Source organism: Squalius cephalus (genome assembly GCF_949319135.1).
Source record: "Squalius cephalus genome assembly, chromosome: 7".
In the NCBI taxonomy this organism is placed as follows: domain Eukaryota; kingdom Metazoa; phylum Chordata; class Actinopteri; order Cypriniformes; family Leuciscidae; genus Squalius; species Squalius cephalus.
In genome coordinates this window covers 44552407-44580333 of record NC_137128.1, presented here as the reverse complement: position 1 = coordinate 44580333, position 27927 = coordinate 44552407, and the positions used below count along the sequence as shown (strand labels likewise).

Sequence of the window (27927 nt, the reverse complement as noted above, 5' to 3'; positions counted from 1 at the left end):
CCAAAATCGATCCATTCCTTCATGGCGACCTGGAAGTAGTTGTGGTTCTGGGTCTGGCCGTAGAGCGTGATCTAACATTGAGCCAATTTGAGAGTTTCGTGGGGCGATCTTAATCATTCCATTTTATTTTCGGCGCATTCTTCGACAATCACATGACCTTATTGATAGTAGAGAAAAATTATAACCTGCCTAGATTTTTTTTTTTTCCTGTTTCATTTTTTTTTTCTTGACCCAATTTTTATTATTCATGCCGATAACTAACCTCTGACCTGTTACGCAAAACACATGCGTTCACACAACTGGTGCAGTCAAGGTTTCACAGACATGGCTAATGATATTTTCATATTAAACAAATGAAGATCCTCTGCTTTTTATTCATCAAGACGTGTTTACTGCCTCGTTAAATCCAACCTCCCTTTTTTTTAACATGCACATGAAGCTATTTCCAAATAGTTCAGCCTTTTATGCAGTAGCGCGCTAGCTTTCTTTTTAATATTCCTTTGCATAAATCCAAAACCTCAGGTCTCGCTTTATTACGACCTGAAAACGTCCCATCGTGAAAGCGTTCCTCGACTAAAAACACTTGAATTGAATCTACTAGTGTAAACTGACTCGTAGCCCTTGTAAGAATGAGAAATTCCTACGTTTGTAGTATTAATTAATTATGAGTAACCAAAAGCAATGAGAAAGGGTGAGTATGTGACCTGAAAAGCAGAGCTATACTTGAGAAAGCACCTCCCGTATACAGACGTCCATGCACTTTATCAGTATCTTTTGTGTTGTGTGTAGTTTGTGCCACATAGTGATCATTTTGCATCATAAAGACAGGTGTTTTTACATGGTTATAACCTGCCGAATTCATGTTAGGCGTTGTCATTTCCCCCAAACGTTTTCAAAGCATCATCTTATGTAAGGACTATTTCTACACCAGTCTTTTCCTGAGAGCGAGCCGAAGCTAGTTTAAAGCATTGGCTTCTATTGATGCCGTTTGTTCAGCTTTGAATAAATCAAATTGTTAATGTGTTAATATGTCTGATGTATTATGGATGGACTGCACATGAATTACAGTCCCACAGCATTAGTTTGGGTGGCACAGTGCAAAAACAGAACGGATTTGGTTCACATGAACAGGCTTAACTACCTAGAATACAATAATCCACCATTCCTGATTTCTGAATATTGTGTTGACATGCTTATAATTAATGCAAGAAATGAGTTGTACAGCCCTTCAAAGACAAACTTCTTGTTGTTTTTTATTGGTTTGATATGAGCTTTCACACTGTTTTCTCAGTGTTCATCACAAGAGACCCGTTTCATCTTGACAAATTGTGCAGTTGTCGTCTTTGTACTGCAGTATACTCAAATGTACGTTTTGTAGTCAAATGAACCATGTCAGTGGGTTAATGCACACCAGCAATAGGTCAGGAATCTTTAACCCCTGTTAGCTTTGAGTGAAAGAACAAACTCTTCATCGATCTCCCAAAACCTGACAAGAACACGTTCAAGTCAAATTTCATCCCAAAACCAGTTTATTTTCTCATTAATGCAATGCAAATAAATGCATTTTTAAATTTTTATTAAATAAAATATATAATATATAAATATTAACTACTTTGCATATCATGGTACCTTCTTTGTTATAGAGTAAAATACGGATGCATTACGGTAATGGGAATTTGTGACGTTAATTGAAATTGTTCTTTTTGCAATATATCTATTTTTCCATTGGATTTGGGGTGTAATATGACCTGAACGTGTTTTAAAGAGATTAGGAAAGCACATGTTTTTCCTGCGAGGCAGAGGCGTATGAAATTCTCTTCTTGCTGCAATAAGGCACACTCACTTTTCCTTTTCCAAGCTTCATGTTGACCAACTTGAAACGACTTTCTGTTTGCACCTTGTTCTCTTTCCACCTCGAGGCGATGATATTTTTGACTCATATTTGTCATATTCTTTCATGTTAGGAGAGGTGTAACGGATGGTCTGTATGTACCCATAGCATCTCTCTACTCTCCCTGTATAATAATACTTGCCGTTTGTCTTAATAACTAATACTTGATCTTTCATTTTGGATCTATGCATCATGAAGTTGATACTGTTGACCTCCTGTATGTTTTGTCTGTGTCTGTATATTTTTTTTTTTTCTATAGATGTTCTGCACATTGAAGCGTCTGACCGCCACATGTCTAGTGTTCTGTTCTGAGCTTTAGGACAGTCTACTGGTTTAAGACATGTTTGGTTGTAATAATGGACCTTAGATGTGATTTAATCTGGCCTTAGGGTGTTTTAAAGTGATCAAATAAAATGCAAAAATAACTATAACAGACAGCTGGCGAAATTTTTTTTATTTGATATGCAGACAAACCAAGTGGAAAAGAACATTAGCGAACAGGTACCGCTTTCTGTCTTAAACGCTTTGCAGTCATGTAGTGTTTATTGAGCAGTATGTCCGTCTAGTTTGTCTCATGTACTTCTTGATTTGATTTGAAACGACTGTCATCCATATCATTTACGGATTCTTTTATACGACCATTGTTTTCACTCGTCGATTGTGAGGTTACTGGGGAGATTGGTTAAATTACATTTTTGGTAAGAAAAAAAAAGAGAAAAGAAACAATTGTAAATAACTCTAAAAAGAGATCTACTTAAATTGTACTGTACTTTCTAAAACATTGAAAAACTGATCTACAGTTTTTGTAGATATCTGTACTTTTGATTTATTAAAACAAGATTCTTTTAAGAGATGTGTCTGTGTGTGTGTTCAATATTGACAGATGAGTATAGCTGCGTAATAAGCTTTTCAGGCACATTATTGGCTTGTCTTAATGTTCAAGATAAGAATTCTTATGTTTTATTTTTGAACATTAATATTCTTCTGATGTTAGTACAGGTGTCTACTTTATTTTAAATTTTACCGTGCGCGACACCATCTGTTCCTGACTTCTGAATCTGCAGAGAAAGTTCTTACATCGTCTTATGAAAGTTAATGTCCTGTTGGTCAGGTGATCTTCATATCCTGATGTGGAAGGTGCTGGAAGCCAGAAGATTAAGATCTGATTAACAAGCAAGCTCTTATCAAAAGCATCTGTATAACTGCATGTCTTTGTATAACAGCCTGGTCAAAAATTATGTTGGCAAAATTTATGTTTCATTGCATCATCACAAATAAAACAATCCAAGCACAACTAAGCAAATATTTCACACATTTTTAATAATGTTTGAATAAAGGGTGAAGACTTTTGGTCATAACTGTATATGTCATAATAAAAGTTGTAAAAAAATGCCCTTGAAAATAAAATCGAGGGGACAAATATTGCACATTAATGAAAAAGTATAGGTCATGTGAAAGTTACCAGAGTTTATCTGGTCATTACATGAGATTAAAGACATAGTTGGTTAAAGAAAATCCAGCTTTTAATGTTGTTTATGTGTCTGTGTGGTGTTTTTAATATGCTTTAAGACAAAGCATGTGTAAATTCATAAGTCGACAGCATTGCTGAGTATTTCCTCCTTAAAACTGCAGTGAACCAAAGACAGTCTCAAAAACACGCTTTGAAATCGCTGGTGTTTCTGACGTCACAAACTACCTTGTAACCAATCAGATCAACGTGTGATCGTCAACCAGTGGATCTCTGAGCTGAGTGAGTGAGTGGAGGCGGGGCTCATTTGCATATTCATAGAACCGTGCATACTAAATGAGGCAAGCGTGTATTCAAGCTATTTTAAGACACTTTTCAAGGAATTTTTTTTTAAATATGTAATTTTGGTGATCAAACATGAGTTTTAAGGGATAATATGATTGACTACAGGGGCACTTTAAGTAATAGTATCACAGCAGTTTCATGCTAACACGTCATGTTTATTTGTTATGCATATTATGCTTAGAAATGCTGAGTTACACAGACTGCCACTGGGGACAAGTCAACATATTCAAACCACAGATGCTATGTTTAAACCAATATATTCCTTTTAAATAGAAAATATTTAATTTGAAAACCATCAAATAAAATATCTAAATAAATTGAACAGAAAAGTGTGTGTTCAACTGTTACCTGAGGAAATCAGGCGCTCTCACGATCATGTGCTGGAAATCCTCCAGAGATAATCGACCATCGTTGTCCAGATCAGCTTCATCGATCACCTTCTCACACACCATCCTCACCTCATCCTCGGTCAGCTCGTTGCGGGTCAGTCTGTTTAAGGTTTTCTCCAGGTCGGATTTACAGATGAAGTCGTCGTTGTTGAAATCTAGAGGGAGAAACGAGACGAGGGCGAGTTCTGCAAGTAAATAAATCACTATTAAAATGGGCAAATAAAAATGAACATTATTTATCATGAAAATCACTTAATTTGTGTTTAACATGTAGTTTAAGTTACAAATAAAATAAATTAATAAAACCTTTTAATGCAACTTTTAAATTACTTTTAAAAAGCGTTAGACAATTGCTTAATTTTTATGCAGAAAAAAAAAATCTGGCTTAAAGAAATACTTTTAGAAGTTGTTTTTCATAATAATAATAATAATAGTTAGCACCTTTAACAGACACAAGACATTTAACAATGCAAAAATCAAAAGAAATCAATGTCCAGATTGTTACCGTTAACTTTTTATACATAAATGAACCCATTTTAAATGTGTATTTATTTGTCTTGACGTGATTCATTTTTTAGAATAACTAGAACAGAAAATATCGTTTTATTTATTTCACTGTAAAAAATGATCATGATTTTAATGGTAAAAGACTGTAAAAATGCTACGGTAAAAAACTGTTAATAGGCTAACCGAAAGTTTCCGTACTATATACTGTGAATAACTGTGATAGATCTTACTGTACATTTAATGTAATTTTACAGTAAAATACATTAAAAGTGAGAAACCTTAAATTGACATTCCCACAAATCTCTGCGTGACACTTCACATTTGATGTATTTTTGTTGAAATAACTGTTTCTTCATAGTTTTTCTTAGCTTTTTCTAATCAGTTATGTACATTTGGGGTTTATGTTACATTTAATGTTGTTAAATTAATGTTTATTGCATTTTTAAAATTCCATGTGTGTTACCATGATGGTGTTTAGTGTTCGTGTGAATGACACTGTGCAGCATCTATATAAAAATATTAATTTTCTTATGGAAAATCTGCTTGCAATGAGCTTTGATTGATCATGTGACTCTCATCACTGCTGTGATTGGTGGTTGTCAGTGTATTACAATGGTATAAAACAGATATTAATTCTTCAGTAGATCAGTAAATTAACATTATAAGATAATGAAATGGTTTTTTTTATTTATTTTTTACTGTAAATTGAAATTATGTCTGTAAAGCCTAAAATGTTGCTACCGTATTTTTTACGGTAAATTTCTGGCAACCACAGCTGCCAGTTTTTTTTTCCGTAAATTTTACGGAAAAAATTTTTTTACAGTGTAATTTTCTTTACAGTTTATTCATACAAGACACCCATAGTATGCCACAGTAAACCCGTTTGTAAACTTTATGCTTTGAACATTCTTAACAATTAATCCTGTGTGGTCAGTCTGAATAATTTCAACATACTCTATTGTTCCCATCATTGATCGCTATTGTTTGAGAGCGTTATCATTTACCCCGTGTTAATGTTGCATGAGAACAGAGTCTTTTCTGAAGACAGCAGCAGATCAGGTTCTCTGAGATCTTTTAATTAGACAGCCGCCGAACACAGATATGAACAGAGCTTTCCATAAGCAGTTCCCACTTTAATGAACGTCTGAATTATTGATCTTCTTGTGTCAGTTAAGGTTCTGCGGGTTCATCTCTACATGAATAGGAACAGAAGATTGAGATCAGGTAGTATCGAATGATCTCATATGCACTGACTTATCTCCCCACCATGTCCTTTGAGGATTATTATTAAAAACGATTTTGTTCATTGAAAAATCACAAATAAAATAGTACATGTTAGATTAAAGGTTCTATTTAATAATTTTCATGTATTAATCGGGTAATGTGTGAACAGCTTTTAAAGCATTTATTTTTTTAAACGAGACCTTCCCCGATCAAGCCTGTAGACTGGTTTTTCTGTGAAGGACTCGGGACGTTTTTGCCGGGAAAATCAAAAGGATGTGACGGTTGCGCGCGCTACTGACATTCAATGATGCATGAAATTAATGCTTATGTTCAGGATAATGCAGAAAGAGCCATTCTGTACAGTAATGTCAATGTGTTATGCAAAGAAAGGGGATTAATTTAAACTACTCTCACATAGTCAGATCTATACAGTCTAATATAGGCTACTTTATAATCAACTATCATAACAGTGTAATTTTAATTACCTCGCAGAGCTGGTGCAAACATATTCACATCGATATGATCAGATGCTTTCTGAACTGCTGTTATTTATGTGTGCTTATTTTGTTATTGATAGATCATCTTCATCTAAACGTCGCTCTCAGCAGAGTGTTCGGCGTCTGGATGTTTGTATATCACAGCAAACTAAGGTTTTCCCAACTTCTTTTTACTTCTCAGCAAAAAAAGAAGTAAAAAAAAAAAAAGAAAAGAAAAAGAACTTCGCCAAGTAATCCGGGGCATTGAATCAAGTTCCGTCTCTTGTAGCCTACGTTACCTGTGCACGAGACTCGCGAGTGCGAGCACGAGCAGTAAGTTACTGACTGCAGTTCACTTAATGGCCACCAGTGTCGCTAATAACAAGAGTTTCTGAATTCTACATATAAACTACATATAGGCCTACTTAAACTTATTTCATTTAGTTGCCACGGCAACATTTCTAATTGTTGCTTAGTTAAGGTTGAAACATGAAAATCAATAACTGGAATAAAAACTAAAACACTAAAATAGCTAAATACTAAATATAAATGAAATAAAAATAAATTAAACCTAAATAGTAATGTTTACAAAAATAGTAAAAAAAACAAAAAACAAATATAAACTGAAAACTGAAAATCTGAAATAGAAACATAAAAATAAAAATATATAATAGCATATAAATAATACTAAACACTGGTTCTTTCAAACAGAACATCAGTCAGAAAATCGAGTGATTATTATTCAGTTACATCCATCATTCTATGATAGTTATAATGAATGGTTGAATGAGTAGTTAGGGGAGAGCGGGGCACAAAGTAACGCTTTTTGACTTTCTCAGTTTGTGTAAATCTACTTATGGTTCAGAAAAGTATTTATTTTTTCCCACATTAATTTCACACGTCTAGTACAATTATGTGTTTTTGTTTTATTAATACAGTATATACTTTTTTCTTGATATACCACGAAAGAATGGAAGTGAAATGTGACAACATGCCCCTTTTTCTCACGTTTTCTCAATAAAATTAATAAAAGTATAGAATAGAATAGCATATTTCTAATAGGGGCACATTGTAACGAAGTGTGACAACATGCCCCGCCTGCACAACTGGGATTTAAACCCTGCTAGTGTCTTCTGCTAGTTAGCGAAGCATTAAAGAACTATCTCAACTGTTAAATAACATCTAAATAAACACAAAAAATAGAGATGAGAAATTAACTTAAGTAAGAAATTTACTTTTGCTATGGTTTAATAAATGTCTATGGATATCTTCCAAAAAAATAATAATTTTGGCGGATTTTTTTTTTCTATATAGTGTTGATATGGCAACTAGTAAATACACAAAGTTTCGGCATCCAAGCATGTGTGGAAGTATTTAAAACAAGCGTGTTACAACTAGCCCCGCGTTAGGTTGTTTGTGTGAGGACGAAACATTTCCACACACAAATTTTGCTCATGTTCAAGTTGGTCATGTGAATTTGCCTCGCTGTCCATCACAAAACTGCTTGGTTCATTTGAAAGTGACTTTAGTGCCGTGCTTTACATGCTACGCTGTTGACAAGTAGATCATAGACCCTTTTTTGCCCACGAGATTTCGTGACCGCACCTTAAGACTGACCGTATATCCTAAAAGCGTAATACGCCTTCAGGTCCCGCGGGGCCATTTCACTGAGCACTGAAAACATGTCCAGAAAGTCGTCCAAAGTCATGTTTCCTTCTCCATCCTCTGAGAAGACCTCAGCGATCCTCTGCCTGAATGGATTATCCTAAATGAAAGATGACATTTTATTCTTAAATGTGTAGCCGACATGCATTTCCTAACTTCCCAGCCAACATGTCCATGTGAGCCCCGCATGGGTTTTATCTGGGTTAGATGGGCGTCATCTGGGCATGGGCTCAGTGTGGGCCCCAGTTAAATTGCCCATTGTTTATTTGAGGGTCCCATATGAGCCACATATGGGCTTTATTATATTTAATTGATTACATTTCAAGTGGGCTATTCCATTTGTTTTATACTAGGGATGCACCGATATGAACATTTTGGGAACATCGGGAACACATCCCGATAATTCTTTATATCTGAGAGCCGATAACCGATATATTGGCCGATAAATCTAAATCCACATTTTTATATAATTTTTGAGAGCCTGAAGTCTCACCATTAAAAACACACAATTATAATGTTCTCATTATAATATTATGTTCCCGATATGACTGCACATGTTGCACTTCACTGTATTTTCCTTTTTCGAAGTGATTTCAATCATATTTCAAGCAATTCAATGTTGAACAGTGCGCATCTGAAGTGTCTCATCTGAAGGAAATAATTCACTATTTATCGGCTTTAATATATCAGCCAAATTTTCTTATTAAGCCGAAAACATCGGCCGATACTGATATGGTGGCCGATATATCGTGCATCCCTATTTTATATGATTATATAATAATTTAATATATAATAATAATCCATGATCCTTTACTCTTTTTATTTATATGTATCTACAAAATGCATGCTCAAAGGATAAGCACTTTCATCACCTTCCCCATGAGCCACAATGATTGACGTGTGACTTCCTGCAAATCCCACCTTTTCATTTGAGAAAAAAAAAACGTTGTCACGATCCCTGTCTCGTGGTCCTTTGTTGTATTTATGGACTTTTATTTTTAAATACAGTACTGTGCAAAAGTCTTAGGCATGTTAATACTGAGACTAAATCCAGAAGGACTGCGGGAACGTTTCCGAGACGCTTGAAGAAACCTTCCTGCAAAGCTCCCTGAGAAACTATGTGCAAGTGTACCTGGACAAAAGCCGTTTTAAATGCAAAGGGTCGTTACACCATATATTGATTTGAATTAGTTAATAGAAGTTAAATCATAAATAAATTCAATTTGTGATTTTATTTTTGAAAGCATTCTCACTTTACAGCATTTTAACACAAGTGCCAGTGCTTTTCACAGTACTATAGCTTTGCAGGAAGGTTTCTTCAAGCGTCTCGGAGACGTTCCCGCAGTTCTTCTGGATTTAGTCTGTCTCAGTTTGTTCTGTTTCTTCATGTAATCACAGACGGACTCGATGATGGTGAGATCAGATCAGACCGGCTGTTGTCAGACTCCTTGTGCATACACAAATCTCACTGGATTATTACAATTAATGGCAAAAAGAATGTTTGGAAATGTAAACTGATATTTCCTACTGACACACTACAGCAAAAGATATGAAGAACTGACTTAAAACCATTTTTTTGGGGGGGTGGGGGGTATTAACATGTCTAAGACTTTTGCACAGTACTGTATATTTTCTGCTACATTTGAGCAAGGAAGAAGAGAGGCGAGAATTCACTTGCAGCAAAGTTTATTAAAAACTAAAAGCAAAGTTAATCCAAACTGAGGCCTAAATCAGAACCATAAGCAGGAAAATGGAACAAAAAAGAAGGAACATAACAGTTTTACTTACTAAGACTGAAACACAGGGTATACATAACACAGGATAACAAGAGGGAAACGAGGAACACCTGAGACTGATTAATCATAAGGAAACAGACAGGTCAGAAACAAAGGCAAACAAGAAAGGGGAAACATTGCAACAAAGTGAACAGAAAATACACTTCAAAAGAAAAATGCATAAATACATCAAAGGACCTAGAGACAGGGATAGTGACAAACTATCTGTCACCCCCATTATGTCGGTTTTATTTTGACATTATGAATACAGTTGCTGCCTGAACTAAAATAAACCTTTGTTTATAACTACTACAATATTACATATCATTTTTTCCAAGGAGCTGTTTTGTTTTATATGCTCCTAAGAAGAGTCAATTATAGCTCCAGAATTGCTCAAAGTAAAAAAAATCATACTTTATGATGTTAGTTTTAATTTTAAAAAAAAGATGAAAAAAAATTAAATCAAGGAAATTTCTCTGGCATTTCTTTCTTTTTCTGTATTGAAAACTTACCGAACCAAACCGTGACACAAGTGTATCGTATCGAACTGAACCGTGAATTTTGTGAACCGTTACACCCCTACTATCAAGGGATATAAAATTCTCTCAAGGTAAGAAGATATGTATATTTGACTTTATATTTACCAAGTTTTACTGTTGCTTTTATATAATTGGATAATTCTGAAAGATTTTGAAACACACTAATTTGATTTCATGGAGCTCTCTAAAGTCGATGATCTGAATTACTGATGTCAAGTCCGATTCATTTCCGCGAACCGGTTCTTTCGGACTTGTGCGTCATCAACCCGAAACTAAAGTTCGATTCGGTTACTTCATATTACTCGGGTTCAACCGGCTCAAAAGAACGATTCGCTCAAGAACCGAACATCACTAATTTTTATCCTGATGCTTTCAAGAGGTTTTATCTTAAAGTTCAATATAAAAAAATAAAAAAACACATGATTTACACATTCCGAGTTCAAGTCTTTTTCTTTACAGCTGAAATATTTTATAATGCAATTTGAAAATGTATCGAGCACCACATAAAATCAGCTGATTTTAGGAAATCTTTGTTTTGTCAGGGACAGGTTTATATAGGCTAGCCTATATATATATATATATGAAGAGTTCAGATGCAAAAGCCTCTAAGTGCCATCTGAAATTTTCTTCTAAAATGATCATTTTTTTCAAGCTTGTATGTTTAAGTTCAGTAATTTTACTTTAATGACAATTAATGGGTCATTTTCATTGCCATTAAAGTGAAATAACTGAACATAAACATACAAGCTTGATAAAAATGATCATTCTAGAAGAAAATTTCAGATGGCACTTAGAGGCTTTTGCATCTGAAGTCTTCATATATAAAGCATTTGAACAGATTTGGGGTGGTTTGAACGTGAATTTTGCAAAGTAGCAAATTATTTGACCCACTGGAATCTTTAAAGAAATGAATAAATGGGGCTTAATTTTCCCCCACTGTGGTCCAGTGTGATCACGAATGTGAGCCCCATAAGGTTTTTGTGTGCAGCCCACCTCGGCCCCATTATTAGCACCACTTAGAGTCCACTATGGACCCATTATGTGTCCCTATGGGCAAATATACACGGGGCCATGGACAAATTTCTTTCGGCCCCATTTGGGTTTCCCATGCAGGGCCATCAAAAACCCACATGGGGCTCACATAGAAATGTTGGCTGGGTAGGGCCTATTTACATTTTGCTTGCATCCCAGAGACGGTGCTTACTTTTTTCCTATTTACTTAAAAAAAACTAAAAGAAAACTCATACTATTCATGTCGTAGGGATTCATATGAAATCGGCACCTCTGAAAATCTTAATACTTTACTAGTGGTATTTCACCGGGACTCTAGACAGTTAAAACAGTGTATCATATATATTGCATAAGGTCTGTTTCTGTGTCTCTCAACCAAATGCTGCAGGATTGTTTCCTCTTCACTAATACTTCACAAATTAAACTGAGCTGTCGGTTCTCTTGAGTTGCGAGGATCTGATAACGCTTATAACCCCACCAAGACTGCGATCAATTAGTAGGAGTTTCATAATAGATGAGGAACACAGATGAGATGCGCTGTACCTTCAACTCCGGCATGCTGCCAATGAGCTCGTACGGCAAACGCACGTCCGGTCCCGTGGTGTAGTCCAGCGGCACGAGCTGCGGAGCCAAATCACGGTATCGGTGAAACAGTCTGGGGAAAGACAACACGCATGAAGACATTATATAGAAGTAGACCTATATGACATCTTCATACTGTTTATGCATGGGCGCCACTGATTTAGTAACTAAAAAATGCTGGATTGTTTCAACTTTGGGTCAAATATGGACTAACTCAGCCGTTGGGTTACATTTTTAACCCAACGTTTGGGTTTGTCCATATTTGACCCCCAAATTGGGTTAAAACAACCCAGCATTTTTTTAGAGGCTTTTTCAGCTTCAGCCACATTAAACACACAAGTATCTTTTTATGAAAACTGCGTATCTCACCTCAGAATTTCTTTTCTGGTGAAATAAGTGCAGTCCTTCAGAATGAAGCAAAAACATGCAATGATTTACAAAGCGGCATTCATGCTCATTTTTTATTGTTTGAGGAAAATCATAATGAGGTGCAAAGCATTCATACATATTCATGAATATAGCTGATAGCCATAACAGTTTTAATATCACTCGTATCTTGACCATTTTAACTTTAAACCTGGCTATATAGACTATTTCACAAAAGTGCACTAATTTTTACAGTTTTCAAATGTATTTGCATTTTTAAGATGCAGGTGAGATATACACAGTTCAAAAGTTTGGGGATAGTAAGATATTTAAAAAATAAAAATGTTTTATGCTTTTATGTTGCAAACATCAGTAAAGACATTTATAATGTTGCAAAATATTGTATTTCAAGTAAATGCTGTTCTTTTGAACTTTCTGTTCATCAAAGAATTATGAAAAAAAATGTACCACAGATTCAACAAAAATATGAAGCAGCACATTGATAATAATAATAAATGTTGATCTTGAGCATCAAATCATCATATTAGAGTGATTTCTGAAGGATCATGTGACACTGAAGACTGGAGTAATGATGCTGAAAATTCAGCTTCGATCACAGGAATAAATGACATTTTACAGTACATTCACATAGAAAACAGTCGTTTTTAAGTGTATCATTTTGATCAAATAAATGCAGCCTATTGTGAAAATAAGAGACTTTGGTCAAAAGCATTGAAGATTCTCACCGACCCCAAAGTTTTGAACGGTTGTGCAATATCCAGAATAACGATCTCAGATGGCCTGACCTGATATGCGTCCAGTTGCTGGGTTGTGAAGATGGTCTGTTTGTTCCCCATCCTCGCAGTGCCATGGCAAACTCCCTGTGGTCTGCAGCGTATGCCAGCAGATATTTCAGATATGAAATACTGGCACAAAAGGCCTCGGTGAGACACGGCAGATCGGGTGTCGGCCTTCAGTTCTTTTATAATGGCAGTATTTCATCATTTAGCTGCCATGAATGGCGGTCTCTCTCTGGCGTGAATGCGTGCTGTCGGTCAAACAGAGAGCGGGTTAACAGCGTCAGATTACTGATTCACACACAGCAAAAACTGATAACCTGACATTGTTTTTCTAAGGACCTGTTTTTTTTTTACTCTGTTTAAACCATAAAAAGTAATTTTGCTGGCATAAATGCTGCATTTATTTGAGCAAAAATAAAGTAAAAATAGTAATATTGTGAAATAGGATTACAATTTCAAATAACATAATGCCTGTGTGTGTGTGTGTGTGTGTGTGTGTGTGTGTGTCTACTTAACTATATTTTGGGGACAAATTTGTACCCAGAAGTGACCAAAATCTCCAAAAAACCTTCCTTTAGGGACGTCCTCATTTGTAAATCTGGTATAAAAATAAAGTAAAGGTTTTTTGAAAATGTAAAAATGCAGAAAGTTTTGTGTGATGGGTATGTTTAGGGGTCGGGGTTAGTGTGTGTGTGTGTGTGTGTGTGTGTGTGTGTGTGTATGAGAGACAGTTAAGCAATATATTCTATGCTAAGTTTATATTTTGCATTAAAAAAAATTATGTTTTTTTTTTTTTTTTTTTTTTTGAGGAGTTAAATGTGACCCAGGCATTAGATTCACCTCTTTCATCCTGGTTTCAGTAATCTTCTTGATAAAGTTTTGACTAGAGATCTCGTGAAAAGCAGCCTGGTGTATTGTGTTAATATGCATCTCGATTATGGCATTAAATATGCAAGCATTCGTGCACTAGTTGACCATTGTGAGTTTAATTGGTTGGCACAGAAGCTGAACGGTATCAGTTGATCCTGTGGAAGCCCTGCAGCTGTTTTACTTCTTACCTCTTGTTTTCTCTCTCTCTCTCTTTTACTTTCACTCTATAGGAGGCGATACTCTACCTGTCACCTGTTGCTTTTGTTGGCCCTTTTCCTATATGATCCCATGGGAAGACACATGGACAGATCAGATCAGATGCCGTATATAACAGAGCAAAGGTGTTTGTATTTGCAATGTATGGCACGAACCACAGAAATAAAACCTCATCCATCATTTTTGTTAATTTATATTAGACTTTCACAACATGCAATGTAAAAATTTCCATATTTTACAAGTGACCGACTCAAGCTCCTCCATATATTAAAATTTCATGTCTATTTTCATATTTTACTATTTCATCCTTGCACAAAAGTCCAGTCCAGCACTGTAAAAAGTGAATAGTTGGATCAACTTAAAAAAATTACTTCAATTGGTATTTATCATGAAAAACGTGATAATTTAAGTTGAGAAAACTTAATTTCTTTAGGTGTTACCAATTGAAGTAATTTTTTTTAAGTTGATCCAACTGTTCACTTTTTACAGTGAGATTCACAGCATAAACGCTGGCAACCCAGCAAGCAATATCCGTCATTTCACCATCTAGGTTAACTATAGACCCTATGTAGTCCGGCTATGAGTAACACACTTCTAGCCAAAATAACCTTGAATTTGGTTACATGTAGTTTTTGCCAAAATAACTTGCGAGATGTGTGATATTCCATCATGTCAGCAAAGTAAACAGTGATTACAAGGTGTTTGGTTTCATTTCTTCACTCATTTCATTTCTTTATCTAATTGATAACTAGTCTATTCTCGGGCGATGGTTTACACGTCTATTCAATTTTCACTGACAGCCCAAATTTGGCTTTGTTTTAGCCTAGACGTCAAAGCTGTGTTTGGACGGCTATTAGATGTCTTTTAAACGCAAAATTGCTTGCTGGGAATCCTCAACACCTCAGAGATTGGCAGGTTTGTTTCTCAGTGACAGCCGAAGCAGAAAAATGTTCTGCTTGGTTGATCTTCCTTTTAAAGGTGTTTGTGTTTGAAATATATGACAAGAATAAAAATAATCCCTCGTCCATCATTTTTGTGTAAGAATTTATTTAGACTTTATAATAGTTCACAACATGCAATGTACAAATTTACATCTTTTACAAGTGACCGACTCAATCTCCTCCATATATTAAAATTTCATGTCTATTTACATATTTTACAATTTCATCCTTGCACAAAAGTCCAGTTTAAACAATCCTCAACAGTTTTGACAGAAGAACGATGTTTCTCAGTGACAGCCGCAGCTTCCCGCCACCATGTCATCGTACTGCTTCAGCACCACGTTCTCGTCGTCGTCGAAGTACAGCAGGTTGATGCTGAAGAGTTTGTCCGGGACGCAGCAGGGCGTCTCGATGCCTCTGGTCAGTTTGAGGGCGTTGATGATGGACTGGACCGTGGCGTGGTTGGTCGGCCTCATGTTCTGACCCAGGGGAAACAGACAGGAGCCTTTGCAGTGGTAAGCGTTGTATCCGCGCGGAGACACGATCCACCCCGACCAGCCGATCTCCTCGAAGTCCACGTAGAGAGGCAGACGCAGACACGGCATCTTCTCTGCGCTGTCGTCAAAGTCTGCGGATCGAGCGCTTCGACGGGCCGCCGCGGGGAGAGGGAGGCTGGGAAACGGGAGACTTGCTCCAACGGGAGAATCATCTGAACCTGAAGAGAAAGAGGAGTGCAGGTTAGAATAAAATATGGACGTAGTGTCCGTGACGTCACCCGTAGGTTTCTGAAGAGCATTTTTAAAGCCAAAAGTGGGCAGAGCAAAAAAATTGAACAGATGTCTTAATTTAGACCCTCATGACATTTTACTTTGTTTCCAAAACCCATTTTTTTCTGAAAAACAAAATTATATAAGTCATCTTTTTATCATTTTGGCGAAATTTTATATTCATAAGACAAGAATAACTCAAAAGAAACCCTCCTATATTGCCTTCTATAACGCTGATCTAACAATATATTTTGAAACTCTTTCAAACATGAGATCACAAAATAAAAAGCTTATAAAAACAATACAAATATTAAAGCTTTTCAAATACATATAACTGCCCTGATATTTTATACTTATATTTTTGTATTTGTTCTTATGTTTATGTTTATTTTTTATTTTTGTTTATCTGGTTAAATATTTTGAGCTGTATTGTTAATACTTTGTAACCATTTTGGTTTTTTTGGGTTTTTTTTTTTTGCATTGTACTGAAATGTTTTTGTATTTGAACTGACTAAATAAAAAAAATAAAAAAAAAATAAAAAGTGGGCAGAGCCGGCCGTCGCCATCTTGGCAGCGCATCACTCCCGGATAAACGAATGGGCAAAGAGGAGGAGGTGACATAACGCTAACAGAAAGCAGACAGACGGCTAGTAGAGACATCAGCGGCAATCCACCTGTCACTCAAGTGGCCATGCCCTTAATTATGCAGAACTTTAAGGCTTAATATAATTTAAACGGATGAGTTATAAAAAAATTCACCCCCCTCACAGTCGTCATGAAGGACAAAATTAACTTTATAGACCAAAACCACTTTTTGTACCAGGCTGTAAACATTTTTTTTCTGCTGTAAATTTGGGCAGTTTAACATGGGATTGACTCTCTTTTGGAGCCTCTAGTGGCCAGTCGATGAATTGCAGTTTAAGTCACTTCTGTGTTGGATTCAAGAGAGAGACACGAACAAGCGTTTAGGTGCCGCCAACCCCAAATATGATCATACTTGTGTGAGGAGCCCCTAACTTTAAAAAAAAAAAAAAAAAAAAGTGTATTTTTCACATATATATATATATTTTGTTAACTAGTAATATATTTTATCATACATTTATTTTTTATACTATACTTTCCATATTACTATATTAAAAGTATGTTCCCAATTCATCCTAAAAAAATAATATTATAAATGTGTAAAATCATTTCTATTCAGTGTTATTTTAGCATCATTGAGATACTCATTTTTTATTTTCCATTTTAATTTTAGTTCAAGTTTCAGCAATTTTGTTGGGTATTTTTTATCATTTTTATTAGTTTTTTAAATATCTATAAAATGTTGATATAGACATTTAAAAAAAAAGTCTATATATGTTATATAGGTAAATATGTATGTATGTATGTATATATATATATATATACCGGTATATATATATATATATATATATATATATATATATATATATATATATATACAGTATATATATATATAAAAGTTTTTTTTATATTTTATTTCAGCTAATGTTTATTGTATTTCAAGTAATGGAAATATGTTTTAGTTTTAGTTAAGTATAATAACGCTGTTTCTATTGCATTTCTGCATGTTTTTATACTCTCTATAGTACTGTACTGTATTATTTTATTTAAGTATTGTTTATTATTATTTATTTATTTAAACTATTTTATTTTAATAAATTAATCAAGTTTGTTTTATTATTTACTAAATATTTTATAATTGAATAATATACTATATTTTATTTACTATATGACTATATTTTTTTTATTTGCTTGTTTTTTAAAATAATTTACTTGTTACATTTTTCCCCCCCAAACTTTTCCACAGACTCCCAAACTCCCAGGTTTGAATAAGCGCTAGTTTAAAGCAAGATGTCTTGAAATGTATTTATTTGAGTCTATACATCGCTGTTTTGGATAGAGGTCCTGTATATGAGAAGCAGGAGACTGTACTCAGTCTAAGAGGACAGTTGAGATAATAAAGAGATGCATATGTCCAACCTTTCGGAGTCTCGAGAGAAGCCGCCCGCCTGCCGTCGTCGGTGAACAGGACCAGCATGGGCTGTTTGCTGTGATGATGATGACGGTCTGATGCGAAACGCACGCTTTTCAGGTCCATCTGAAGACCTGCCAGAGTCCTCACCGAGACCAGGACCCCCAGATTACTGCCCTCATCTGACGTCCAAGACCGCACCTTCCAGATACAATCATTACATTGTTTAAATTAATACATTTTTAGCTAACTGTGATTTTGCATAATGTACATTTCTGAAAAGACAGTTTCCTCTGATAACATATCAGCCTAAATTGTAATGTGGACTCATGCATTTTCTGTAAAGCTGCTTTGAAATGATGTGTATTGTGAAAAGTGCTATACAAATAAATGTGCATTGAATTGAATTGAATAAACAGAAATGTAGTTAGTCAATGTATTTGCACAAGCAACTCTTTAGGCCTGTTCTAAAACACATTCAGCTACCGGTCTGCACATTTCGCTACCTTTCAATTTAAACAAAACCTGAGATTACGTTTACATGCAACCTAATAATCAGTTAGTAATCGGATTGACGGCTCAAAAAAGCCTTTATGTAAACACCTTAATTGATCCGATTGAGCTCGATCCGATTGAAAGGGTCGGTTTATTCCTTTTCTAATCCGATCGAGACGACATGTAAACACTTGATCGGATTGAAAACCGAAACTGAAAGCACTGCGCATGTGCAATGACGTGGAAATAGAGTAATGACGCGCGGAACGAGCTGTTATTCCTGTTGAATAAAGTATCATATGAATGAGTGTCCCGTCATTCTTAAATTCTCCATGGACTCAGCGTCTGTGAAGTGGAGCAGGACAACGTCCCACCAGTCCTTGTTTCAGATTCTCATCCACAGACGACTGGTTTTGGGCAGTTTTACTGCATGATAAATATAAACAGTTCATATGTCATAGTCTACAAATTACGACCAGAAATGGATAAATATTAAGTCTGCTGTTTAAAAAAATTAAAAAACAATGTAGAATGCGTATGCGCGAACAGTGGGAAACTGTAGGCTATATTCGTGCAGTGTGCGCATGTCAAAAATGATTATATTCCATATAAACGCACATCAACCCGATCACATGCTTGGCCGTTATGTTAAACACTACATTCAGATTCATCAATCGGAATGAATTCAGTCTGAATATATTTGTCTACAAAACTAAACTTTTAAACAAATGCCTGAATCATGAGAAACATTCGGATCAAATACTCAATATTTTGGTAATACTGTTGAATTCCTATTTTAATTATGAAATGTGGAATTGCATACGAGCATATCTTGTGTAGTTGTATGTTTTAGTGTGAAGTTTAACTTTGGGAAAAATATTTCAGTGTGAAGTTTTAAACTCATTAACCAATATTGAGACAATTTTGCATGTAAATCGCTCATTTTAGTTCATAGCCCAGGCTACTTACGGCTTGAGTGATGGTGAAGACCTCCCAGCCGCTGGAATGGATGGGAACCAGTCTGGACGAGAGAAGCTTCTTCCCTTGCGAGACGTTCTTTTTACTGCTGTCGAGAACCTGATAGACACTGACCTGTAGAGAAACACCACTTCCATGATTAACCAGAAGAACTTACTTTTGTTGATTTCCTCGGGAGTGTAATATAGGAGCGTACCTGACAGAAGTGATGCCTGTTGAAGGCGAGAGACGCTTGAGGTCTGAGCTTGAACAGATGAAGCTCGGCCGTCAGGATCTTCTCACTCTTGGCCACTGTGGACATGTTGAAGAGAAACTCCACGTGCTCACTGTGCACTACAGAGAGAAGGACAGAGAATTCATGATGTGAAATGACACGTACTTTGTGCATTTTTACAGTGAGGCCTGTAACTATCATCACAAAAAACAACAACAACTTGATATTCAGGATAGCGGCTGATCAATATTGGTTAATGAGCCATTCTCAAAACTTCACATCTAAATATTTTGGTACATGCCTAAAGTTAAACTTCACAGTTTTGTAGATAAATATATTCAGTGCTGTGTAGATTAATTACAAATTGTAGTCGGTTCCTAATTCCAAATTACATGAAAAATATTACAGTTAGTAACTTAATCCATAACGTAAACATTTGAGGAAATGAAATCTGACTACTTTTAGATTACTTTTGACAACTTGTTTATCACATTGATTTGAATAGGATAATCTTGTACCATATTGATATAAAAATACATATAGAAAGAAAATATATTTCATTATTGTTATCAACAACATGAAGTGTGTTAAATGTTACATTACGTCAGGGCTAGTAAGTTTAATGAAATGCCATTATTAAATTATAAAAGTAATTAAATTAAAATAATGTTAAAATAAAACACTTACTAAAAATATATATGTATTATTTGTTTACCTGCTTGTAGTAGGGAGAATCAGTGAATTATGAATAATTGAATGCCATTGTGAGAATAGCATTTAGCCTAACCATATAATCACTAAAAAATAACTAGTCTGATTACAAGTATTTTTAAATGTAACAAATCTAATTACAAGTAATTGATTTTTGGATTACATAATCCGGATAACATGTAATCAATTACTACTATTGTTTTGTACAATTGCATTTGTATTTGAAAACTCGGTTGTTTCAACCCATGTTTGGGTCACATATGGACAAACCCAACGGTTGGTTTAATTATTATTATCATTATAACATTTTTAAACACAACGGTTGGTTGGTTGGTTGGTTGGTTGGTTTATTTATTTATTTATTAAACCCAGTGGTTGGTTTAATTTGTAAAAAAAATTAAACCCAAAGGTTGGTAATTTTTGGTAATTGTTTAAATCCAACGGTTGGCTTCATTTCTTACATTTTTAAACCCAACGTTTGGGTTTGTCCATATGTGACCCAAACATGGGTTGAAACAACCCATCGTTTTTAGAGTGAGCACATTGTGAGAAGACGCGAATCTGCTCTCCATCCAAACACTTTTCCATCCCAAATGTTCTTTGTTATGTCCACTGTCCCACTTCAAATGAAAAAAAAGAAATCATAAAGTATCTTACGTTTATCGAAGAAGCTTCGGACCGTGTTTCCCTCCAGGAGCGAGGGGTCTTTGGTGACCCCGTCCACATCTGCGATGGTGTTGTACAGGTCCAGCATATACTGGGGAGGCTGTTTGTGTCCCCGAACCAGTGCAGCAGGAGGATCCTCCATCCCAAACACCTCCAAAAGCCTCTTAATCGCCTCGGAACGCACTTCTTCAGACTCGTTCTGCACTGGAAAGTGGTTTTCCAGGTAATTGAGAGACGGTCTGCTGATGGCGAGTCCCATCATCACGGAGATCCAGATCACTGCAGGTAACATGATGATGAAATCCTCAGAGACGGTGTTTGGTTGGCTGGAACTGGACTAACTGAAGCTCCACCGGAGTGGCACCGGTTTATATGATGTTGGCCCAAAGTCTTCGGTCAACAGCCATAAAGAGCTGCTATTTAGTCGCAAATGTAAATCAACAATCAGTGAATGTAAAGCAAATCTAATGGCGGTGTTAACGAGGTGCGAACAGGACTGGTGGTCCTCGAGAGATCCTGGGAGGAAATTAGTGTTTATCAAATGTGCATTGCTGTAAATAAGCCCTATATATTTAGATTTAAGAAAAAGGTTAAATCTATAGGTAAGATATTTTAATGCACCACATTTCGCCCGTCTTGAGGAGTCTTTTGCGCGCGGTTTGCGCGCGACGGGTGGTTAACTATCTTCAGAATGGATCCATTAACTGAGACAAAACGAGGATAATGGGATACAGGGAACGATTATTTCGAAAGCATGCGCCCTGTGTTTTCATGTTAATGGCACACACACCTGCTCAAATAGAGATTTGAGTCTGAGCAAATTAAAAATCACCTCATTTTAACACGCAGGACTGGATTTGCATAAATGAGCTCAATCCTCGTCGAGTTTGAATCAATAGATAGTTAATGTAATTGTGAGTGAGTTTTCTGGGTGGTTTAGACTAGTTTAATTTCTCATCTGGTGTGTTTGTTTTCATTAGGGCTCATTATAGTGTGTTTGAATCCCCTGATCCGTGTGGAGATTTATTAATATACTCATGGCTGGCAGGAGCTCTTCTCTTATAGGAGCTTTGATGTTGCTTTAAGATTAACTTTTGCAATCAGTTATTTTAGTTTTTGAGTTGTTGTGACTCATTTTATTCACATAATCTTTTGAGCTTCAAAATCAAAGAAGGCCACGACTGAAGCATCATTATATGCCTCTTAAACCCTGGTAGACTATCTATCTATCTATCTATCTATCTATCTATCTATCTATCTATCTATCTATCTGTCTATATGTCTGTCTGTCTGTCTGTCTGTCTGTCTGTCTGTCTATCTATCTATCTATCTATCTTTCTGTCTATCTATCTATCTATCTATCTGTCTGTCTGTCTGTCTGTCTATATGTCTAACTTTGAAGACTTTATCTATCTGCATATTCATCTTTCTATCTATCTATCTATCTATCTATCTATCTATCTATCTATCTATCTATCTATCTATCTATCTATCTATCTATCTATCTATCTGTCTATCTGTCTGTCTGTCTGTCTATCTATCTATCTATCTTTCTGTCTATCTATCTATCTATCTGTCTATATGTCTAACTTTGAAGACTTTATCTATCTGCATATTCATCTTTCTATCTATCTATCCATCTATCTATCTATCTATCTATATGTTTATCTGTCTATATATGTGTGTGTGTGTGTGTGTCTGTCTATCTATCTATCTATCTATCTATCTATCTATCTATCTATCTATCTATCTATCTATCTATGTCTGTCTGTCTGTCTGTCTGTCTATATGTCTAACTTTGAATTCCATCTCTATAAATATTTAGTTGGGATTACAGTATTTTGTAGGCTATTTTGCATATGCGACGCCTCTTTGTCATTTGCATGTCTTGCTAACGCCTTAATTATTGGTTGATTTGTAACGTGATTTAAAGCTGAGACATGATTTGCATGTGTAACACTCTTTAGTGCATCTTGTCATGTAGTCCAAAGATGGTAGACTGAAAGATTTTCTAACATAGATTTTATTTACAAAATACTTTTTACATAATGTACATATATTACAGATATATTTGAACGGCATCATGCTTTTAAACTGCCCTTCATTAACACACAACCCCAAGCCTGACATTAGGGCCGTGCAAATGATCAAATTCATGTAGTCGCTGAAGTCTTCCAGTGGGTGGCGATGTGTTTAAGACTGGCATAGACATGAAGTGATGGCCAGAACGGTGCGGATCTGTCCGTGTTGACTGAGGAAAGTGTGGCTCTCGTAGTCTTGAGGAACACAAGCGTTGCCCTGTCCTTCAGCCCACAGCAGACATTCCCCGAGATCCGACGCACTCCTGCAGAAACACACAGTTCAAATCAATTCACATTTATTTCTATAGCGCTTTTCACAAGACACATCTTTCATCAGGTCCACATTACAAGTGATCTGTTATCAGAGGTAACTAAGTTATGTATTTCAGATATACAAAAATCACAGTTCGCTAAAAATGTATTAATTTAAACAATCCATAGTGAACATCTCCAAAACCCTCACTGCACTCAAATCATCAGTGCCAAAGCTTTAAAGGTGCACTAAATAACCTTTGCATTGTGTAAAAACTGTTTCACTCCTAAAATAACGAGTAATACTTTTAGCAAATCTGTTTAAAATGCTGTTCAGCTGCTGATTACATTAATTGCGCAGGACAAATGTGTTTGTGAATAGAGTATTTGTAACTTTTACTTCTGCATCCACACTGATATAGTCAGTATTAAATCCAAGACTAGTCAAACAACCAATAATAAAAGCCAACGTGATTGAGATGTAATATAGCTACACATCAAACATGACTTGCTAAATGAAAATCATATTTTCTGAGAGTTTTTGATATCTCTCAGTGCTCCTCATGAAACTTTCACTTTTTAACTAGATCTGTAGAAACTTTATCTTGCGTTGTCGAAATGTTCCACTAGTGTGTTTCCTCATCCAAGTTTTGAACAAAAGCACACATTATAATGACAAAAAGAATAATTCCTCACTAAAAACCTTTTGTCAGTCAAACTACTTTTTACATTTGTTCATTAACATTTGCAATTTTTTTTTTAATTGTTAATGTTCATAGAAAATTCACACTAAACTTGAACTTATCTTTCATTTAGGACAGAAGCAATTACAACGGAAATATATTTTCTTCATCTATTAATCCTATTTACATTTATTTTTTACATTACCAGTCAAAAGTTTGGTATAACTAAACATTTTTAAGTTTTTTTTTAAGTAAGTCTCCTATGCTCATTCAGGTTGCATTTATTTGATAAAAAATAAAGTTTCTGCATAATTAGATGCAGATCTGCATATTAGAATGATTTCTGAAGGATAATTTTGCAATATATTCACATAGAAAACACTTATTTTAAATTGTAATAATATTTCACAATATTACTATGTATACTTTATTTTTGCTTAAATAAATGCAGCCTAAATGAGCATAAGAAACTTCTTTCAAAAAAACATTAAAACGTGTGTGTGTGTGTTTCATCATGTCACCAAAACTACCCTGAAAAATTTAATTACCATGGTACTTTTGATAATACATTAGAAAACAAAGGCAATTTCACTTACAACTAACTAAAATAGAAACTGTTGTATTTCTGCTTTGGTTTAAAGACTAAAACAAGTGACAAAGTAAACTCTTGTGTTTTGGTGTGCACTGTAAAGGGTGTGTGTGTGTGTGTGTGTGTGTACTTGTACAACTATCTTTGTGAGGACTGGATTGCGTTTTAGACCATTGGAGTGAGGACAAAGAGAGTAAAGTGAGGACATTTTGGCCGGTCTTCACTTTCTGAGAGCCTTTAAAGGCCTGTTTGAGGGTCAAGACTTGTTTTAGGGATAAGGTTACAGTTAGGTTAAGGGTAAGGGGTCGGGTTAGGCACTTAGTTTTAAATGGTTAGGGTATGGAGCTTGAGATTGTATTGTGTCAATGAATGTCCTCACAAAGATAGATGTACAATAATGTGTGTGTGTGTGTGTCCTGATAAACCCTTCATTATGGGGACAAACAAAGATGGCAATTTTTTGGTCCCCGTGAGGAAAACAGCTTATAAATCATACAGAATGAGTTTTTTGAAAATGTAAAAATGGAGAAAGTTTTGTGTGATGGGTAGGTTTAGGTGTCGTGTTAGTGTGTGTGTGTGTGTGTGTGTGTGTGTGTGTGTGTGATGGGTAGGTTTAGGGGTTAGGTTAGTGTGTGTGTGTGTGTGTGTGTGTGTGTGTGTGTGTGTGTGTGTGTGTGTGTGTGATGGGTAGGTTTAGGGGTTAGGTAAGTGTGTGTGTGTGTGTGTGTGTGTGTGTGTGTGTGTGTGTGTGTGTGTGTGTGTGTGTGTGTGTGATGGGTAGGTTTAGGGGTTAGGTGTGTGTGTGTGTGTGTGTGTGTGTGTGTGTGTGTGTGATGGGTAGGTTTAGGGGTTGGGTTAGTGCAAGGTGAGAGAATATACAGTTTGTACTGTATAAAAATCATTATGTCTATGAAGAGTCCCCATAAAACGTGTGTGTGTGTTTGCTCAGCTGTGTGTAAGGTGGGGTATTCCGGCGTGTACCTGAGAAGACAGCGGCTCCCCGAGGTGCAGCTTCCCAAACATCTGCCGACATCTATTTCCTGTAAGAAAATTAGCAACACAAGAGAGAGAAGCCATCAGCTCAGCGCCTGCTGTTAATGCGGGACGGCCCGTTAACATGCGAAGTGCTTTGATTTGGCACCTGCAGGGACCATTTGTGTCCTCCTCACACCTTTTACGAGAGCGGCGACAGACAGAGAACATCTGACACAGATCTGTTCAATAAGCACAATGCAGATCGCACTAAACTTCACCATGACAAGATTTAACATCAAGTCTGTTTTAGAAATGAACTTTTACTTAATATGATCGTTGGAACTGATTTTCAGGGCATTTATAGAGATTTCAAATACTTTAAAGTCACACTAAACTTGATAGCTCAACTGAATATAATGAAAAATATGACGAATTAAGGAGCCTTTTTTGTGCATGTTAAATATTTAGGACATTTTGTCAGTTTTCATGGCACTTTGCAAGGCATACGGATTCATGTTAAATTCATGCTTTTGCATTAAATGAAAGCATTTGGTGTTACTGAGCATTTCTTTCATTTTAGCATAGCCTCTGTAAGGGACTCTCTAGCACTAAGTAGTTATTTAGTGTGTAACATCTTCTTCATGCATATCGACACTTGAGCTCATTGTTGTCCAATCAGGGAAATGTGAATTGGAAATGTTTGGATGGGGGAAGAAATGGATCAGGATCCTGATCTTTTTGTCTAACAAATGGGAAAACAAGCATGGATCACATGGAAATGACTAATTTCCTCTTTGACTGAAAGCCTTTACTGGTGTGAGATCCTGGATAAAGACCGTAAAAAATGACATGATCAAGAAGTTAAGAGAACATATGTCTTTACTTTACTTTAACTCATCAAAAGAAAGTAAATTCAACCTTTTTTAAAATCAGTTTAAAATATTTTAAGTTGAAATTACTTAACATCAACAACCTTTATGCTAGTTTTTCAACTACATTTTGCCCTGTCTTTGATTCAAACACAACCAGACTGATTTACATTTGATGGTTGAACCCAGCTCACACATCTACGTATGTTCTAAAAACATTCAACGTTCCAGTTAAGTTATAAAAATGTTTTTTTCTGAAAGTTCTCTGCATATTCAAAATTTGTTTTGAAACATTCTATTTTAGAATGTTGCAAACATTATGGGAATGTTACTTTTAAATGTTCTCTGAACGTTCTAAAACATTTTTTTAAATTTTGAATGTTACTTTTGAATGTTACTTTTGATTTTTTTTTTTTTAAACCATCAGACCACCATCCAACTAAAACGTTTCAGGAAAAAACAGACTTTTTATGAACAATGTAAAAATAATAACATTTTTAGGACATTATTAAAGACCACATAACTCTTACTAAACGTTCATAACTTTAAAATGACCTTTCCAAAAGAGATGAAATTACAATTAGAAATGATTCCCTGTTTGAAAACTCTGGGAACTGTGTTGTTGTGCAAACCAGTTTTATTCACATTCACACAAGTGGAAACTCAGTTTATGCAACTAATGCAACTGTTGCTTTACTCACCCTCAGACTTTCTACTTGGACTCCGTCCTCGTTGTATGTGATCTCGTAATGATACTCCACATACGGGATGCGGTAACATCCCTCCATTAGTTTGCATTGAACAACGGTTTGGATCAGCTCCACTTTGTTAGGAGTTTCAATGAGGGTGGAATCAAACTTAGTGGGAACGCATGAAAATCCCTCTGTGAGGAAAAACAGACGTGCAATCATCAGAGCACTGTGCATTTAGATTCAGGGGTATAGCAATTATTATTTAACATCACTACTTTCATTCCTCAAAGCTGTAGTATTAATTATTAGGGATTGATTGTGATGCGCAGTGATTTACCTGGTGCCCCTTTGGAGCCCACACACTTGCCCGCGTCTATAACGCTCTCGTACGGGGTCTGCGAGTAATATGTTCTCAGCGCCGGCGCTCGCACACACTGGCTCACTTTGGCCTCGCAGTGACAGTCCTCGATGATCTCGACCTCCCGCAGACCTTCATACAGCACGACTCGGTCCACGCGCACCCCAGCCGGCTCACAGCCGGAGCTCAGGCCGCAGGACGGGGAACCGCTGACCGCTGAGGAGGAGGAGGAGGAGGAGGAGTCCAGACGTCTCATCTGTAATGGGACAGATACTGAGTTGGGCTTCTAAGATATTTAAGCAAGTCATTATTTGAGATGCTTTAAAATCAAAAGACTGATGGCTGTGATGGCTGTAGTTGGCTGTAATATGTGTGTGTGTGTGGTCCTGGTAAACCCTACATTATGGGGACAAAATGTCCCCACAAAGACGGCAATATCTGTCTAAATACATTTTTTTGGTCCCCATGAGGAAAACAGCTTATAAATCAGAATAAGTGATGTTTTTTGAAAATGTAGAAATGCAGAAAGTTTTGTGTGA

The 27927-nt window shown here is 35.9% G+C and overlaps 3 protein-coding genes across 6 annotated transcripts in view; all 3 read right to left on the bottom strand.

Annotated features, from left to right (window-relative positions):
* Positions 1-657: 657 nt before the first annotated feature.
* cib3 (calcium and integrin binding family member 3) lies at positions 658-13344 on the bottom strand. 3 transcript variants are annotated; one of them, XM_079876874.1, is made up of 6 exons: positions 13045-13344; positions 12242-12276; positions 11834-11945; positions 7918-8065; positions 4053-4278; positions 658-3031 (listed from the first exon to the last, which is right to left on the bottom strand). In XM_079876874.1, the coding sequence occupies exons 1-6, from the start codon at positions 13093-13095 to the stop codon at positions 3010-3012; spliced, it is 594 nt and encodes a 197-aa protein (XP_079733000.1). In that variant the 5' UTR covers positions 13096-13344; the 3' UTR covers positions 658-3009. The 3 variants fall into 3 exon arrangements, with proteins under 3 accessions (XP_079733000.1, XP_079733002.1, XP_079733001.1); XM_079876876.1 differs by having other exon boundaries at positions 4053-4248; XM_079876875.1 differs by lacking the exon at positions 12242-12276.
* A 1980-nt stretch (positions 13345-15324) lies between these two features.
* Positions 15325-21695, bottom strand: admp (anti-dorsalizing morphogenic protein). The gene is made up of 5 exons (XM_079876866.1): positions 20881-21695; positions 19495-19631; positions 19290-19412; positions 17834-18026; positions 15325-15780 (listed from the first exon to the last, which is right to left on the bottom strand). Exons 1-5 carry the CDS (start codon positions 21179-21181, stop codon positions 15353-15355), a joined length of 1182 nt encoding a protein of 393 aa, XP_079732992.1. The 5' UTR covers positions 21182-21695; the 3' UTR covers positions 15325-15352.
* Positions 21696-22900: 1205 nt separating this feature from the next.
* Positions 22901-27927, bottom strand: part of pnhd (pinhead) — an 11375-nt gene continuing 6348 nt past the window's right edge. For both annotated transcript variants that reach the window (XM_079876867.1, XM_079876868.1), the window contains exons 4-7: positions 27368-27644; positions 27040-27221; positions 25476-25534; positions 22901-23233 (exon numbers count right to left, since the gene is read on the bottom strand). In XM_079876867.1, coding sequence (XP_079732993.1) covers positions 23083-23233; positions 25476-25534; positions 27040-27221; positions 27368-27644 — 669 coding nt within the window. In that variant the 3' untranslated portion in view covers positions 22901-23082. The remainder of the gene's footprint in view (positions 23234-25475; positions 25535-27039; positions 27222-27367; positions 27645-27927) is intronic.